The following is a 19,692-nucleotide window of genomic DNA, read 5'->3' as shown; positions in this document are numbered from 1 at the left end:
CTGAATTCTCTTAGGTTTTGCTTGTCTGTAAAGCTTTTGATTTCTCCATCGAATCTGAATGAGATCATTGCTGGGGAGAGTAATCTTGGTTGTAGGTTCTTCCCTTTCATCACTTTAAGTATGTCATGCCACTCTCTTCTGGCTTGTAGAGTTTCTGCTGAGAAATCAGCTGTTAACCTTATGGGAGTTCCCTTGTATATGTTATTTGTCGTTTTACCCTTGCTGCTTTCAATAATTTTTCTTCGTCTTTAATTTTTGCCAATTTGATTATTATGGACTTGGGTGGCTATTTCCTTTCACACGCTAGGGAAGTTTTCGACTATAATCTCTCCAAATATTTTCTCGGGTCCTTTCTCTTTCTCTTCTCCTCTGGGACCCCTATAATGCGAATGTTGGTGCATTTAATGTTTTCCCAGAGGTCTCTTAGGCTGTCTTCATTTTTTTTTTCGTTCTTTTGTCTTTATTCTGTTCCACAGCCATGAATTCCACCATTCTGTCTTCCAGGTCACTTATCCTTTCTTCTGCCTCAGTTTTTCTGCTATTGATTCCTTCTAGTGTAGTTTTCATTTCTGTTATTGTATTGTTCATCTCTGTTTGTTCTTTAATTCTTCTAGGTCTTAAATATTTCTTGCATCTTCTTGATCTCTGCCTCCATTCTTTTTCTGAGGTCCTGGATCATCTTCACTATCATTATTCTGAATTCTTTTTCTGGAAGGTTGCCTATCTCCACTTCATTTAGTTGTTTTTCTGGGGTTTTATCTTGTTCCTTCATCTGGTACATAGCCCTCTTCCTTTTCATCTTGTCTATCTTTCTGTGAATGTGGTTTTTGTTCCACAGGCTGCAGGATTGTAGTTCTTCTTGCTTCTGCTGTCTGCCCTCTGGTGGATGAGGCTGTCTAAGAGGCTTGTGCAAGTTTCCTGATGGGAGCAACTGGTGGTGGGTAGAGCTGGCTGTTGCTCTGGTGGGCAGAGCTCAGTATAACTTTAATCTGCTTGACTGCTGATGGGTGGGGCTGGGTTCCCTCCCTGTTGGTTGTTTGGCCTGAGGTGACCCAACACTGGAGCCTGAATGCTCTTTGGTAGGGCCAATGGTGGACTCTGGGAGGGCTCACACCAAGGAGTACCTCCCAGAACTTCTGCCACCATTGTCCCCATCCCCACAGCGAGCCACAGCCACCCACTGCCTCTGCAGGAGACCCTCCAACAGCAGCAGGTAGGTCTGGTTCAGTCTCCCCTGGGGTCACGGCTCCTTCCCCTGGGTCCCGATGCACACACTGCTTTGTGTGTGCCCTCCAAGAGTGGAGTCTGTTTCCCCCAGTCCTGTCAGGGTCCTGCAATCAAATCCTGCTAGCCTTCAAAGTCTGATTCTCTAGGAATTCCTCCTCCCGTTGTCGGACCCCCAGGTTCGGAAGCCTGACGTGGGGCTCAGAACCTTCACTCCAGTGGGTGGACTTTTGTGGTACAAGTGTTCTCCAGTTTGTGTCACCCACCCAGCAGTTACAGGATTTGATTTTATTGTGATTGCGCCCCTCCTACCATCTCATTGCGGCTTCTACTTTGTCTTTGGATGTGAAGTATCTTTTCTGGTGAGTCCCAGTGTCTTCCTGTCGATGACTGTTCAGCAGTTAGTTGTGATTCTGGTGCTCTCACAAGAGGGAGTGAGAGCACGTCCTTCTAGTCCACCATCTTGGTTCAGGCTCGAATATTTGTCAATTTAAACAGTGCGTAACATTTTAGCATTTAACGTTTTTAGTGATTCCAGTTTAAGAAATTAATCAGGAATGTGACCAAAGGTCCTTCACTAAAATATTCATTACATGTAGGTTGAACAGTAAATAATAAATTATAGTAGATCCATACAGTACACTACAACTCCATCAATAAAACTCCTAGTGTTATTAAAACATCAGAAAATGTCAAAATAGGTTAAAAAGATCAAGTTATAAAATATTTCTCTTTCCTAAAGAGACATTTAAAAATTTTAAAAAAATTAGAAAGAAATCAACTGAAATTTTAGCTGGGGTTATTTCTGGGTAATGAGATTATGGATAGTTTTTACTTTGTGTAATGGGAAGATATTCTTATAATTAGAAAAAATAAATGCAAGAGTTAAAAATCTGTTACACCTAGTATAAACTAGATTGCTTTTACATATAATTTAAACAAAACATTTATTTAGTCAAGCAATTCATTAGCTGGTTAAAGCATTTGGTATTCTTAATGCAATCTTTTAGTTATAGGTTAACTCATTTTCTCCATTACATTTCAGTAGTTTCAGGACTCTATGAGTGCTAAGTACCTACTGTGTACTGATTATTATATCAGGAGGCTGAGATGTGCAAAAACAGAGATGAAGAAAAAAAGAAAGAAAGAAAGAAAAATGAGTAGCTTCATTTGAAACAATAAAAAGAGAAGCCTACAGTCCAGAAAGTGAGTCAGTTCTGGCCCAACCCCTTCCAGCATGTGCAGGTCAAGCACTGCAAAACAAAGGCCTATTGTTTATCAGCAAATTGTTAGCAATCTCATGACCTTGAGGATTGCACAGAGCTGCTTGACTTACCAAAAAAAAAAAAATTTCCATTAAAATTAGTTCAAAGAGAAGGACACAAAGGTGGTGTGAGAGGGTCATTTTTCAGTGCTGTGTGTGGAGGAGAGAGATGACTACAGTAACTCCCATTACAATTAATCAGACTGGAGCATCTAGACTAATCTAAACCCCCTGAGGATTTAATTTAAAAATCAACCCTGGCAAAGCAATTCTCACCCATGAATGAACCCCACGCTTGTTCACTTACCTACTCTTTCCAGGCACTAAAGACAGTAGAAAAGAATAACTTTTTTTTTTTTTAACCACACCTCACAGGAAAAAAAAAAAAAAAAAAAAGCTCACAGAATGTCAAATTCCCATCATTTTTCAGGTTTATTTTAAATCCTGGGTATTATTTTAATGCCATCTTTATCTGAGTAGTTTAAAAGTGGTTCTGGGTTATTCCAGTTGCTATGTGATATTCACAAAGAAACCCAGAAATTTCCTTAATTTGATTTAAGCTTCAGTTTTATGAACTTAGGGCCACAATTAATGGCACCCCTTATCCAATACCAAGCCCTTGATCAGCCTCAAAGTATCAGGATAAAGGACAAAGAAAAATGAATTATTATTATGCTATGGTTCCACAGCCAAATCCATTCATTCTTCTGACTTTCACATCATCTTGATTTAGTCCTCGAAATAGTCCAGGAGGCTAAGGTATCTTTATTTTCAGATGAGGAAACGAAACAAAACAAAACAAAGATGAAATCACTTGACTGGAGTCTCCCAAATGGGACTAATATCCAGTTCTCCAACTCCTTGTCCCAAACTCACTGGTAGTTTCAACAGGTATAAATGGTTCTGCACCCAAAGAGGATAAACAAAACACTAGACCCACTAGCAGTCAGTCTTTCTCCTTCCTGCAAGTTCAACAATGGTGGCGACAGGACAGGGACAGAGACTCACTAATCATCGTTTCCCTGTGGTTTGAGTTCTGTACTGGGTCAGGGAAGGCCTCTGTGAGGAGGTGATGACGCAGGAACTAGAACGGAGAAAATGAGAACTGGGGAGGCATGTGAGAGTCAGAGGGAAGCACATTCATGGTGGAGACAAGCCTGGTGCCAAGGCCCAGTGGGCGGAGTAGCTCGCTGAGGCGGGGGCCAGAAATCCAGGAGGCCAAAGTGAAGACTCAAGATTTTATTCTAATTGAAAGCAACCACCACTAACAATTCTTAAAGCAAGGGAATAACGTGCTCTAATGTCTATATTAGGAAGACCATGCCAGCTGCTATGTTATGCTACATTGAAGGGCGGGGGAGGGAAGTGGTTGGGAGGTGGTGTAAACAAGGAAGCAGAGAAATGATTGTGCCTGGCCCAGGCACGATTTGGCAGGAGTGGTGCAGATGGCGAGCAGCAGACTCAGGACATCTTTCTGAGGGAGAGCCTCTGTGTGTAGTGTAAGGATGTTTTGAGGATGCTCTCGGTTACAAGTTCTGGCATCATCTCCATGAGGAAAGAGCCACAGAAACTCTAACTGATCCCTGCTGTTGGTCACGTTTCTGCGTTTCCTGAACAATCAGCCTATTTTTACCTCAAGGAGAGCATCTCTCTTTCCTTCTTTAGGTTGGTGCTAGAAAGTTCAGGGCCAATTCTGTGACCCATCTCTAACAACTAAATGGATATTTGGTATCTATTTCATGCACTACCTTCACTTTAGCTCCATCTTACTTACTTTTGTTTGCTTTTATTTTTAAAGCACTTAATCTTACTATACTTTATTAGTCAACTTAAGTCATTTTCTAAACATTCCAGGAAATAAACGAGTAAACAAACCACCTTGGTTATGCCTTGGTTATTGTATAAATAACTATAAGCCTAAAGAAGGTTTTATCAAAGGAATTCATCAGAAAGAGAGATTTATAAATGAGTATACACGTAAGAGAACCTGTATGCGTAGGAAGCCAAGAAGATGGGGCCATAAAAATTGATTGAAGGACCGAAGGAATTGCATACACATCTGCTCTATTCTCCCTGAGGAAGGCAAGATGTTGGCAAATAAAATCTTGGGAAATCAAAGTTCATCAGCTGATGACATACCAAACCCTGTGTTAATTTCTAACATTTAGGCATGTATTAAATATCACCTCAGGCAGAGGGCTGAGCCAAGAAAGGCTGATTTCACTGCCCTGGCTGGAATCTACATGGAAATCTACAAAGACTATGCTGGGGTGGGCAGAGAGAAGGTATATTTTTCATGCTGAAACCAACTGTTAGTTCTCTCTTTCAGAGCAGACCACTTTGGAACAATAAATATTAACTATGCATCCAATTGTGAGTGTGTGCATGTGTGTAAAAATCCGGCCTGACACTCTTTTTTTTTTCTTTTTTTTTTTGCGGTACGCAGGCCTTTCACTGCTGTGGCCTCTCCCGTTGTGGAGCACAGGCTCCGGACGCGCAGGCTCAGCGGCCATGGCTCACGGGCCCAGCCGCTCCGCAGCATGTGGGATCCTCCCAGACCGGGGCAGGAACCCGCGTCCCCTGCACCGGCAGGCGGACTCTCAACCACTGCGCCACCAGGGAAGCCCCAGCCTGACACTCTTAAGAACTGCAGTGATTGCCAGGTGTAAGAATTTATGAAATCACTCTGCTTGCTAAGAACCCTTGTCTTTTTTTTAAGTTTTAAAGCTAAAAAGTCCAGGTAGTCAACCACAGTTACTCACTGAACAAATATTTACTGATTGCCTGTCATGTGCGAGGCACGTGGGAATGCAGTCGTGAGCAAACCAGACAGCAATTCCTGCCCTCATAGAACTCACATTCCAGTCAGTCTGAGACACAAAAAATGAGTTACACACTAAATGAGACTATTAATGCCACAAAGAAAAGAAATGGAATGGGGTACTGAAATCTTAAATAAAGGGGAAGCACATCCTGAGATGATGTTTGCATACAATTAGAATAGAGGTCTGAAGGAGATCAGAAGGCGTGGCATACATGCATCAGGGGAATAGCATTCCAAGGTCACAGAAGAGCTGGTTCAAGGGCCATGAGGGAGGAGTGTGCTTAGAACCTTCAAAGAACAACAAGGACATGGCTGTGGTAGGCACAGAGGGAGTGTCCTGTGGCTGCCATAACAAATTACCACAAACTGGGGGCTTAAAACAACAGAAATTGATTCTCTCTGAGTTTTAGAAGTCAGAAGTCTGAAATCTAAGTGTCAGAAGGGCTACACTCCTTTTGGAGGCTCTTGGAGAGAAAGAATCTGGTCTTTGCCTCTTCCAGCTTCTGGTAGCTGTCAGCACCCCTTGACTTGTGGCCACATCACTCTTGTCTCTGACCCCCTGGTCACATTGCCTCCTCCTCCTTTTTTTTTTTTTGGTACGCCGGCCTCTCACTGTTGTGGCCTCTCCTGCTGTGGAGCACAGGCTCTGGACGCGGAGGCTCAGCAGCCATGGCTCACGGGCCTAGCTGCTCCACGGCATGTGGGATCCTCCCGGACCGGAGCACGAACCCACGTCCCCTGCATCGGCAGGCGGACTCTCAACCACTGCGCCACCAAGGAAGCCCTCCTCCTCACTCTTACACGGACACTCGCCATGGGATTTAGAGTCCACCCAGCTAATCCTGAGTGAGCTTCTCATCTCAAAATCCTCAACTTAATTACATCTGCAAAGACCCTTCTCCATGTAACGTAACATTCACAGGTCCCAGGTATTAGGACGTGGACATATCTTTTAGGAAATCACCATTCAACCTCCTACTGCGGTGATGCCAGTAGATGCAATCATCAGTGACAACTTGTGGTGGGGGGGCGGGGACGTATGCAGTTCATGTAGGAACCTTATAGATAATTATGATAACTTTGGCTTGAGTTTGAAGAAACTACGAAGCCATTAAGGGATATAAGCAGAGAAGTGACACGGATTCAACATGCTTAATAGGATCGATCATTCTGGCCACTGTACTGCAGAGAAGTCCAACAGCATTCAACCCTTAAATTGGTCCTTGTTCAGCTCAAGACTGTGCCAAATTTAGATTAGAATTGGAAAAGATGAGAAGAACCTGGCATATAATAGGCCTTCAGAAAATATCCATTAAAAAATGAATGTTCCTTTACCTAACCACCCTGTTTTGAAACAGAACTAATCCCCCCAAAACATATAAACCATCTACTATATTCAAGGTTCCATTGCTAAGAGTGAAAGCAATCAACAAATCACATACTGCTATCTAACACGGCACTGAGTGACAAACCACATTTTTCTTGAGGATTTATGTCATCACTCGGCTTGTATAAAGAGTAATTGAAGAAACTCAGCTCAGTGGGGGCAAAGACATGCCCCAGTTGTGTTCTTTGCTATTGCTCTTCCAGTCATACTAAGTTAAGTCCCTTCCCAGGCCCTTTAACAACATCTTGGGCAGAATCTATAACTTTGCAAGTCACTTTTCATAATTAAAAGCATCTCTAGTTTAACAATCCAACCTCAGATTAAAATTTCAAGTCCTGTCTAACACAGATTTGAGATGCAACCTTGAGTGTTTAGAGCTCTCTACCAACTTCTTCCCTCGCTCCTAAGACTGAGCTACTCTGGTATGAGAGGCACACTTGCCTGTCAGCAGGTGAAAGGCAGTTTTCCCTGGTCCATTTCCAGTTCCATCTGCTGAGAACTTCGGCAAATATGGTGGTCTCTGCATGGTTCGGAATTGATAGACTTGGAGGTATTCAAGTTTCACCTTCAGTCTATCTGCTTCTCAAAACCCATTCACAAAAGGATGGTCATGTCTCCCTTTGTAACTCTGCCAGTGGTTTACGATCCAATCCCCTTTCTGGATAGGCCATGCCTCAGCTGGAACAATATCTACCTGACCAGCCTCGTGGCACCTACCCACTGATATTCACGTTTTTTGTTTTTTTTTAAACAAGAACCAGGGCAGGTACCTGTGCGTTTCCTCCAAGGGCTGTGAAAAACTGGGATGGGGTAGAAAAGTTGCTCCCGTCTTCTTTTCAGGAACATTACTGCTCAGTCTCTTCTTGCCCTGCAAAAAGCCTCTCGCTATCCACTTACCCACTACTCGAAAATAGGCAGATGAGAGGCAAGCACCGCTCTGTATTCCTGTGCAGTCTCACACTCCGTAGGGCAAATGGGAAGCGCTGCACAGCACCGCTACCTGAGAGCAGTGCCTACACGGCCTGCGGGTTCTGCAGCTCAGCCAACATCAAGCCGGGGAACAGGATGCCAGCACCTTTTCGTGGAGTCATCCTGCTCGGGGCCAGTAGGGGGTGCCAGAAAGAGGGCAGAGAATACACTCTTGGCATTCCTCTCTCCACTATACTTCCCCTGACCAGTTCTCCCCTTAGAGTTTGGGAACATGGGGATGTGATTCAACATGGTGGGTCTGGTTCTGGTGCTGCCACTTAGTAATGGGAGTGTGGCTCTCTCACATACGCGTATCTCACCAGAAAGAATGTCAACCTTTCTGTTTAGGCCCTAGCTGCTCATATTCAAGGACAATATGAAAAGTCCCACTCAATGTCTCTTTCAACCCGGAATCTCAATTACATTATTGCAGATATAGCTCCATGATTAAAAAGCTTCTAGGAGTCATTTGGTCCCTAAACAGAATAGAAAATACTAACTAGTACTCTAGATATCTACATTAGAAACTAAAGATTTTAATGTGATTTCTGGTGATTTATTTTATCTTGACACATCTTATTTAACAAATTTTAAAGCAATCATCTTTGGTGAATGGAAACGGATCGTGGTTTACTGTTAAAGCATTAGCAGTCAACAGATAATTCTTAGTTCCAACTAATCTTGAACTGGAAATAAATCTTGAAGATGAAAAGATTTCTTGATAACTACAGTCATTTCAAAACCTATTAGAAAAGAGAAAAATTAGAGAGCCAGATGAATTTCACTCCTCCTGGACTCATTTTACCTGGGAGCAAATTAGGCTGCTCGCCAACGTGAGTGTCTGGCGCCACACTCACAGCACAGCGGAGTCAGGCTTAAGCCTCATAGATTTTCAAAGGTCATCAAAGTTAGTCCCAGTCCTAAATGAAAATGATGATTACAGCCAAACAACAAAACCACCAAATTATCAGTGAAAATTATAAATGACAGAGTATAGGTTGACAGCAATATAGCACTGGAAAGTAGGAATAATGGGGACGTTTAAGACTCCAGGGAAAATAACTCCTAACCAATGATACAAAAAGGTTTGCTGTACATGGGACAGTAACCAGAAGTGGCAGAAAGAGCCACAGAATGAGGATCAAGAGTTTTGGGTGAAGTCTTGACTCCCATGAAGTAGGGCCAGCATTGGCCTGACACTCAGCTTTCCCATTCCAAGTGCCCACAGAGAGGACAGGACAAAATAGTGACCCCAACAATGATTGTCCATCATAAAATATTATTTTAATTTACTTAATTTATTTCTATGATATTATTTTCAGTAAAAGATATAAGCAAGTTGAATGTGTATATATACACACTCTTCACCCCCAATACACTCACACACGGGAAACAGACCGAGTAAACACTGCCACAGTCTCCTCTTGCTACAGTTAAAGCTTTCCCCTTAACTGGTGTTAGGCAGTTACCATTTCACTGCGAGGAAGCCGGCCGTTTAAAACAAAGAATTTTGCTGTTTTTACTTCCCTGGTGACTCTCCTATTCTGCCAGACTCTATGGTGTGGAAGAACAAATACCAGGCTTGAGCCCTAGGACATAGCGGCAGCTTCCTCCTATCAGTGTCCGTCTCTAAAACCAGGGCTGGCCATTCCCGTTTTTAAAATATTGCAGTAGTTCTGTCCTTACTGCCTCCTGAGGGCCACTCACACCTCTCTGTCTCCTCCCCTGGGACTCTCCAGATCTCCCCACAAGGGAGAAATTAAGAGGATGATTTCTGGCGGAGCGGAGAACTTCCAGGAACTACACTCACATTGGTCAGCGCCACGTGCCATACTAATTGTTGCATATAAAAATAACTCCTCTACCTAAGACATATCCAGCCAATCCTAACTCCCAACTGTGCGTCCATCTAAGCCAAACCAAGACTCTTGAGGCATATTTAAAGCCTAGAACAGAAATCTCCGGGAAATAATTTAGATTGCGAAACTAGTTCAGATATCTAGTATTGTAGAGGGTTCTTAGGATAAGGCCAATTTGTGCCCAAGAGCTATTTGCAAATTTATAGTTATTTTTTCAGTCAGTTAGTTTGAGAAAGGAAATGGGAGCTAAGTACATAAATTAGATAATTAATTTGCAATAAATATAAATTATGCTAATTCTAAGAATTGAACATAAATTATGTATATATAATATATAAGGAATACACATAAGGCTCTATTAGCAAAAGAAAGGCATCTTGACTTATTGTGTTGTAGAAAACCCATGTATATTCATTCAATAGATTTTAAGTTTTGATATGTGCATGAAAATATAGGATAAACATGAACTGCCTACTGATGTTCTAACAAATCTATATTCATTCCAAATGGAAATTAGGATATACTTTGCATTATTTGAGTTAATTACATGACATTTCTTATGAATAATGATGTGTTATTCCATTCATTACTCCTAATTATGTTCCGTTACAAGTGCAAGGCTGGCAATACCACAACCAGCCTTTGCCTATTCCTCACAATCTGATGGCTTGCATGGAAAGCAGGTCAAAAATATGCCCAGAATATAATGAAAAGAGTTCAGATATTGTTAACCGTGACAGTTTAAAATTACCTGAGGAAAGTTTCACGTAGAAATAAATAGAAATGGGGAATGGCTTTCCATGTTACAGGATACTCATTTTTGCAATTAATATGAGAACTATTCAAAGTGTTATTTTATTACATATAATTATCACCCTACCATTTGCTAGAGCTGGAGAGAGAGCATCCCAAATGTGGTCCTTCACCCCCGCCTAACTCACACACACACTAGCAGAATTATATTCTGTAAGAGACTGGCAGATGGTAAAGATATCTTTTTCTGGTTGTAAAAGTGATTCTGTAGGCTTTGTGTGATTCTAAGAGAATACAGGAAACCTCCTAAAAGCTCTCATTAAAAAGCCAGCTGGACTTTCCTCCTCAAATGCATAACCATGGTCAGGCCAGCTCATCTCACCCCAGTCACAGCAGGGCCTGAAGCTAGGAGGTAAATCCTATAATGGAGAAGCAGTCAAGGTCAAAGGGAAACAGTCACAACTAAGTAATTAAGCACAGGGGCCAAGTGAACCACAATACCACCACTAGCCAGTATCCTCACCAACCGATAGGCTACAAGGAGCCAGGGAGAGATGGTAGACAACAGGAAGGGGCCTGGCTGAGGTCTAGAGACCAATATGTACATGCCTCAGGCACACTGTTTCATGGGTGAGTCACCTTTATTTGAAGGGGCCAGGGCAAAATGTATAAAATCCATACATTTTTCTCCATCCAATTTCAAATGTTCCTCGCACACACACAAAGCATCTATTAATCCCTTCGTGTCAGGTGCCGACAATCCATCAGTCTGTCTATAATCAAGATGCCAGTCTCAGCTCCAAGAATGAAAAAGAAACTTGGGAGAGGAAGAGCCTTGGCAAGGAGGGCCCCTCTTTCTCCTCTGCTACCCATGACAGTTACTGCCCACTGACCCTGCATGCAGCCTCAGAATCCTACTCAACACTGTGAGCTCACTACCAACTGAAGAGATGGCATTTGAGATAAAACAGATTGCTCTCTGCAGTAATTCCTCAGATGACAGGTCGAGATAGATGACAGTCACACAAGGTTTGCCTTGCAATGGGGGTTGGCAGGATCCTCTGTGGCAGGTTCTGGACACTGAAAAAAGATGTCAATTTAGTGAATGATGAAAGCATCCAAGAGCTTCCTATGACACTCCTGACCAGTGCCATCAAAAACTGGTTCTAGCTGGAAGCAACGTACTCTAATAACCCAAAGGTAGGTGCACATTTATATGGAAACCTTTCCCGTAGAAACAGCATAAGGACACTCTGAATAATCACTGCTACATGCAGATATTTTGAACACAAAAATCTGCCAAAGAAAATCAAGAAAAATATGACCACAGGAAAACCAACTTTCCCCATTAGAGCTCAGGACAAAGGACGCACGATCGGCTTTGACTATCTCTCCAACATATTTTAAGCTAGCTAATATACAATAGGCTTATACAGGGTAAAAAAAAAAAAAAAAAAAAAAAAAAAAGGCACATGCTTAGGGACATTTTAAGAGCAAAAAATCTATCTTTAGTAATAAAGATTAAAATAGTGCTTGCAGTCACTTTATTTGTACAGGGAGGTTTAAAAAGCTCTTTTGAGAAATGAAAGATCATCAGATCGCTAATAACTGCAGTTTCCTGAACAATTAAAGAAATTCACAAGATTACAATCTACTCAGGAAATGACAAATATTTCTGATTTTTACGGAAGGACTAAAAGGGCACTTTTATCTATAGCATCTACTCCATAAGAAGCACTGTTATGTAATGAAGCTATTTTTATCATCTGTTCCTTTATTTCAAGAGTATTCAATATGGCAATGGTCTGAAAACAGAGAAAATTTAACACTGCTTGGGAAACCAAGGTAAAATTTTGTGTTAAAAGGCATTTGCCAGATTTTTCTTTTTTACCTATTGAAGTTGGACCTTAGAACACAATTTCCCTTGTACCAAACTTTTGTTTCTAATATGTCAGCAGAAATGTCCTTTAAGTTATGTCGTCTAATTCTTCACAAATGCACTTTGTAAGGCTGTCCTCAATGCATTATCCTAACGTGGCTTGGCCCAGATAACATTCTGTGTGCGACGCTCCCGCTTGGAAAAATCTGCTCTTTTTAACAACTGATTCAATAAACAGTTGACAAATGATTTGTATAATATAGTATGGCCAGCAAGCAAGGTCTGTCTCTGTCATTACACAACACATTCGACCCATCTGAAAACGCGGCCGTGTTCCCCTTACATTAGAGCTCCATATGCCATTCTGAATAGCAATCTGAAGATCAATACACTGTCTGCTGAAAACAACAGGACATAACAAATGAATAATTTTATTTATAATAAAAGCTCCAGTCCCCAAATGGATTCCACTAATGTTCAAATTCATTTTTCATGCTGAACTCAAGAAGAGAGGTAGACACAGCCCGATGCAAGGGGAGGGGAGTGAAGTATTAACTATATTGGCTCAAATTTTTTCAAGCCACAAACAATAGCTGGGCTGCACCAAGGTACATGAATAAAACGTTCACCGCCGAATTCTGAAGATGCAATCTCCAAAATGCTTCTGTTCTCTCACCAAGACTCGCTGAAAAGCATTTTCCAGTTACAAGAAATTAATGGATTAAAGACATTCTGACATATGCTTCCACGGTGTTATACCACAGAAGCCAAAGCCTATTCAATAGGCTTTAAACACTGTTTGCAATGAGCAGGAGTGTTTGCTTTAGGTGGGGATAAGGAGGGGTTGTGGCTCTTTTGAGAATGAAGCAAATAGTCTTGCTTCAAAAACATATCTGCAGTCCCTGATCTTACAGTTTTTTTTCCTCCTCAGAAAGGTATAAAAAAGTCAGTGAGCAAAGTCAAAAGAAAAAAAGGGTAGAAGAGGGGGGAGCAAAATGTTAGAGAGAACACAAGTTCAAAGATGACATTTACAAGTCTCTCTTGAATGGCACACTCCCCAAAGGCCACCTGAATACTCTTGTTAAAAAGAGATCATCAGAAATACAAAATACAATTTTCCGGTTCACATAAGATAGCAATATACTGCCCTTAAAATACAGGCTTGTCCATTGGCCAATTAACACGCAAAAAAAGAAAAAAAATGGAAAAGAATCTTTTCCCATTCACTGCGTTTAGACTTAACTCAGCACACTCATAACAGAAAAGTAAACAGGATTGTAACTGACAGAGCATGTAGGGAAAGTTGGGAAAATACAGCTTGAATAAGATACTAAAAAATCTGGAATCAAATGGTGACAAGACAGGGCTTTGTGCATGGGAAGACTGAAAAAGCAGGATTTCAGTCTTAACTGAAACTATCCACATGCTCCTCGTGTTTACAAATTCACTTTAAATTCAGTCAACATAATACTTTTGGGTACTAAGAAAACGAGAACGTGCAAAGAGTAGCTTTTGCCCCCACCCCTTCTCAGGAACTAATGATTCAGTGCAGAGACAGACAGGAATAATAAACACATTTCTGGTCTGATGCAGACTGGGATCAGTGTTTGGCATGATGCCTGGAACAGAGAGTAGCTCAGTAATAAACTGTTGAATGAATCAACATGACAATAAGGAACCAAGTGTCACACAAAGGATGGAATATTTTTTTCCTAAGAGGGCAGAACAGGTATCGATGCACTTTAGCTGAAATGAAAAGGATGGGAAGGATCTCAAGGTGAAGAGAGAGGCAGGGTAAAGGATGGGGAAAAAAACAAGTAAAGGGAAATACAACGCTTGTTTAAGGAAATAGTTGGAAAGTGGGGAGGCTGAGTCAAGATAATGAAAATCTTTTAAAAGGATGCTAAGGAATTTGGACTTTATCCTCAAATAAAAGGGGATTCATTATATTCATCAGTGGTTTGGAACTTATTATATTGGACTTATTATTGGAACCATTATATCCATCAGTGGAACAGGAGAGTGGTAGCGTCGGAGCTGTGGTTTAGAGTGAGGTGTAGGCTGGGCTGGGGAAGTCCAGGGGTAGAGATGGTACAAGAAGCTAGATGACCTAGAAGACCCACAGCACGGGGCTTACCTAGGGCAGGTAGGGTAGAGCACTCGGGGATTAACGCCCACTGCAGCCATCTCCCCATTTATTTTATGAAGCATTAGTGGGCAGAGCCATCCACAGCTTTAATTCCCAAATCTCGGGACAAAAGAATATCACTTTCTGCAAGCGAATGAGTAACTTATTAAGATTCTTCTCACAGGTGTCACCTAACAGAGTACCAAGGTAAAGTAAAATATAAAGCTTCAGAATCATCATATAAAAAGGATTGCCTGAATCCATTATCCACTGGCCCTGAAACCACTTTTTAAAAATTTATTTTATTTTTTATACAGCAGGTTCTTATTAGTTATCTATTTTATACATATTAGTGTATATATGTCAATCCCAATCTCCCAGTTCATCCCACCACCCCGCCCCCTGCTTTCCCACCTTGGTGTCCATACGTTTGTTCTCTACATCTGTGTCTCTATTTCTGCCTTGTAAACCGGTTCATCTGTACTGTTTTTCTAGATTCCACATATACACATTAATATATGGTATTTGTTTTTCTCTTTCTGATGTACTTCACGCTGTATGACAGTCTCTAGGTCCATCCACATCTCTACAAATGACCCAGTTTCATTCCTTCTTATGGCTAATATTCCATTGTATATAGGTACCACATCTTTATCCACTCATCTGTCGATGGGCATTTAGGTTGCTTCCATGACTTGGCTATTGTAAATAGTGCTGCAATGAATATTCGGGTGCATGTGTCTATTTGAATTACGGTTTGTCTGGGTATATGCCCAGGAGTGGGATTGCTGGGTCATGCCCTGAAACCACTTTAAACACTGTAGATGTAAAACAGCTTTACAGAGTATACTGGTTACAAAAAAGTTCCAGTTCTCACTGCTCTCATCCCCAGAAAGGGCCGGGTCCTTCTTGCTACCTTCCAAACACACTGAGGTTTGTTAATTTTAATACAATGTCCCCCTTGTCCTTGACATTTACTCAAGAGATGGTGACTGACCAGGACTCATTCCCAAAATGACAATCCCAGTGCTGTCTGAAACAAAACTAGTCATTATTCACTAACTGTTCACTATGAACATTTTCCTTGAAGTAGACACCTCAACTTTACTTGAGTTCAAACACATACATGACACGTCTATGCATCACACTTTCAGAGTTGGTTAAAAAGACCGTGAAAAATCAAGTTCTTACTATCAAGAAACAAGTTAAAAAATCACAAAGCAACGTTCATTCCATTATTAACCATTTTTGTAAAAGTGCAACTCTGCAACTTCATATTCTTTCAGTCCAAGGCATTAAGATTTGTTCATCTCAATTCACATTTTCATCCCAAGTTCCCTCAGTTCTCTGACAAAAGTCAATTAAAACTGGCACCCAACGAGAGATGGCATTTAAACAATATTCTTTCAACACTGGAATTCTCAGACATTTTGCTTAAAAAAATATTCCTCAAAGGAAAAAGGCAACCACAAACTTGCAACAATATCAAATGAGAAAATAAAATTATTCTGTTATTTCAAGAACTTCAAAGTCTTTTAGAAAAACTCAATATAAAATTGGTATACAACTTAAAAATTGTTGTTTTTTTATCCTTCTAAATCATTCTAGTTTTTTTACTTCAATAAACAGAAGAATGTAATTTTCTAATCTTGTATACTTATAATTTTAAATATTTTTATAAACTTAAGTATTATCAAGAAAAATGTATATATTATTTACTAGTTTATTGCTATCATCATTAGTTTTGTAGATTTACAAAATTTAGGTTAAAATTTCCATTCAAGGAATTTGGGAGTCTACCACAGAAATCACAGTTACCTTTTGGTGCATGTTTTGTTAGCTGTATTTTTTTCAGTGTACAATAGTTACATGGCCAAGAAAGAAGATTATTCATAAAGTTTTCAAGCATTTTGAAAAATCCCATTGGAAAAAATATAACTTACACTGGAAAAATTTTTGACACATTTGTAGATTCAGAATAACTGAGAAATCTGTTTCAAAGTAGAATCATGCCTCAATGTGGACATGATCATTATCTTCGAATATGAAATTTTATACTTTGTTGCCCTCTGCATAGTAAATTAAATTAGGGGGGAAAGAGAAAAAAAAAATTCTGAGGAGCCAATACAAATGTCATATGCATACAGTCATGAGGGATAATTTCAGTAACATAAAAATAACTCTCCAGAGCATTTCACCAAATCCTGCTTCTCCCACTGCAAAGAATGAAGCTTCTACTGAAACTGATGGTCAGATGGAAATAAACTACACTACCACCAATGACACTGGGCAATGATCTAGAAGCTGGGATGTTTTCCAAGAGAAAATGCCATCTCAGACCCTAACATGAAAAAAATATTTTGTAGGTATACTTATGTGTTTGAATTTAATTAAAATTCATAGCTTGAATGATCTCCAAGAGGTAAACAAACCAAGTCAGTCTCAAATCTTCATATAATCTTCACATAACCTTACTTCCACATCACAAGAGGGCCACCCAATCTCTATCTTACTATTAAAATTCCCAATTGATAACTGAAAACAAAGTGCTCAGGATATTCATTGGATCCGTTTTAGAAGCACCTATTTATTTACACAGCTACGATAGTGAAAAGGTCAAGCAAAAAATCACCTCCAAAGCCACGGTTGCTAAGTAACTCTTTTCAGAAGTTCTGCAACAGTGATCAAGCATATTACTGGTGCCACCAACTGGATTCAGAATAAATGTGAATAACATCTTACCTGGTTTCTCCAAAGCGGGAGCGGGGAGGATCCTTGCTTAGCTTTTCGGACAGATCCTCGAGGTCAATCCTGTATTTATGTGGTCTGTTAGAATCAGAGGCTTTCTAATTTTTCTCTCTTTAAAAAAAAGGATACGTCCAGGTACCACAGGTTTCCTGTTCACCAGGGCGAAGGACAGTTCTGTTTTGAGAAACACCACAGAGGGCTTGATGAGATGTTGGCCGAATCTGAATGACATTTCCTCACGGTTTGAATTCTGGAAGAGAAGATGATGCAGAAAATGGACATTTATAAAATTCAGTTGAGAAACTCAGATCATATACCACTTTAAAGAAAACAAAGTCCATTACTACAGATTCTTAGTTGTAAAGAAGACATCATTAAAGCTGTTCCCCATTTAATGTCCACTAAGATGTATTCTGGGTAAGTCCTCCTAAAATATTCCACTCTCTCTATGCTGGTTGGATTTATAGTTTTCAAGCAAAAACTTGTATGTGTCTTCTTAAACCCCTCTGCACTTCGGGGAGCCACCTTAACCCAAATCCACTAGGTCCAATCTGTCAGGTACTGTTTTTAACCATCTGTTCCATCATCTTCGCTAAGCTGAACATTTTTATGGTTAAGCATTGACTATAAACCTTCTCATTCTTAAATAGGTACCTGTGGGGACTCCCTTTTCTCAAATGGTTTTATCTTTGTTTATACAAAAGCAATTTAGAAAAAGTATAAACACTGTTTGACCTTGTGTATAATTACAAAAGCATGTGCGGTACTCCCAGAGAACTACAGTAAAATTTCAAAACTTAAAGCGAAAAAAATTGAGGAAAAAGAAGGGACAAAATAGAGTTCAAGATGAAAACAATTCCTGGTTGATGCAGACGTATTATGCAGCAAGGTATGTGAAATGTTGCATATCCTCTTTTCTGGAGAAAGCCATGGGTTGGGGTAGTGGGGAGAGGACAGGGGAAAGCAAGATTTGACACTTGGCGTCTAGGGTACCAAGGAATGATTTTCCATCAGTCAGTGCCTATACATGACACAGTTACTTTCTGAATGACTAAAACGCACCTTCCTTGGGAAATCACTTCATTTTTCTAATTCAGGAACCATCCTACTACAAAACTGATGAAAATTGAACCCCTCATGGGAAAATAGAAATAAGACTACAAAAAGAATGACATCAGAAAATGGAGAACCATTTTATAAAGCATACCAATAAATGTGCAATTGTTTAATGATGCTAATATTCTCAATGACCCAAAAGATAGAGGGTTATGCAAAATTCATCTACTTTAGAAGCACTCAAATAGCCGGAACTTAACACATTTCAGGTACAAAGGAATAGTATGGAAGTTTTGCCTCAGTGACACAAATACTGGTTTCTAGAACAATTACAACTATCTCACAAAAAGAAAGGTCAGTAAGGACGTTGAAAATCATCTAACCCAGTGGTTTTCAAGGTGTGTTCCCTGGAGCAGTAGCATCAACATCACCTGGGGAAATCAGAAAGGCAAATTCTTGAGTCCTACTCCAAACCTATCAAACCAGAAACTCTGGGAGAAGGGCCCAGAAATCTATGCTTTAATCTGCCTGGATGATTCAGAACCACTGATCAAACCCAACTATTCTCCCAATCCTTTCCTGCAGAATCTTTGCCTGGTAGCTTGTTAGCCCATGCTTGAACATACTCAGTGACAGGACATTCACTATCCATTCCTTCCAAGATTATCAGCTCCAGCAGTTATATGGTTGCCCTCCATACTAAGTCCATCTTTTTGTGATGGATTTATGCCTTGAGGGTTATATGAAACAAGTATCATGCAAGTGAAAGTGCTTTAGATATCTGAAGTTAACCTTTATTTATTCCCTCCAGTTTTTCTAGAATAAACATGCAATTCATTTCAATCATCCTACAAACAGCATTGATTCAAGTGCCCTAAAGCTATCTGTGTTTTGTTTTTTTTTTTTTTGCCTGCCCAGCATCCATTTTCTGTAGTTTTGGCCATACCATCCTAATTTTTCTGTGGGTAATACCTCACCATATTCCATATGTTGGGCCACTCCTACTGCCTGGTTCTAGGGATGGGAAAGTGACCCAGGCATCAGTAGTCTTTTGTCACATGAGTGATTCAGGAGTGGACACAGGACAAAAAAACCAGCCAATCAAAGGAAGGATATCCATGAAAGGATTACTGCTGATACTATGGGGAAAGGGCTTTCTTTCTTCTAAGATGCCAAACTGGTAGGACATGAACCTGGAAGAGCTAGAGGGTACACCAACAAGAGGCTGTCTGATATTAGAGCCAACATGGAGGCTAGGAAAGCCAAGATACACGGAGACCCATACCTGACGACACTGTTTGAGCACCTGGATCTAACAGTGCTGGAAGGATTATACGTCCCTGAAGTTTGTTTCCTTTAACGGATAATTGTACAGAGTTGACTTAAGCATAGGCTCTAGCTGATGAGCTACTATTATGAATCCATGAAAGACTCTCTTCTAGATTTCATTTTTCTTATCATCATTTTCATTTCTTCCTCTATGCCCTCGTTCCTTCCTCTCCCATGACAGGGCTTCATTTTTTTAAAATATAATTAATGTATTTATAAGCTTCACGGGAGTTTTATAAATATTTTATACATCAAACATATATAGGGCTCTT

General features: G+C 40.4%; 1 protein-coding gene across 1 annotated transcript in view; it reads right to left on the bottom strand.

Moving 5' to 3' along the window:
• The window catches only part of FHIT (fragile histidine triad diadenosine triphosphatase), a 754,377-nt gene extending 737,110 nt beyond the window's left edge, over window positions 1-17,267 (bottom strand). The window contains exon 1 of the mRNA XM_065885690.1: window positions 17,165-17,267. Coding sequence (XP_065741762.1) covers window positions 17,165-17,267 — 103 coding nt within the window. The remainder of the gene's footprint in view (window positions 1-17,164) is intronic.
• Between the last annotated feature and the right edge of the window lie 2,425 nt (window positions 17,268-19,692).

This window comes from Phocoena phocoena, chromosome 10 (assembly GCF_963924675.1).
Source record: "Phocoena phocoena chromosome 10, mPhoPho1.1, whole genome shotgun sequence".
Lineage (NCBI taxonomy): Eukaryota > Metazoa > Chordata > Mammalia > Artiodactyla > Phocoenidae > Phocoena > Phocoena phocoena.
This window is presented reverse-complemented; position numbering and strand designations above follow the sequence as displayed.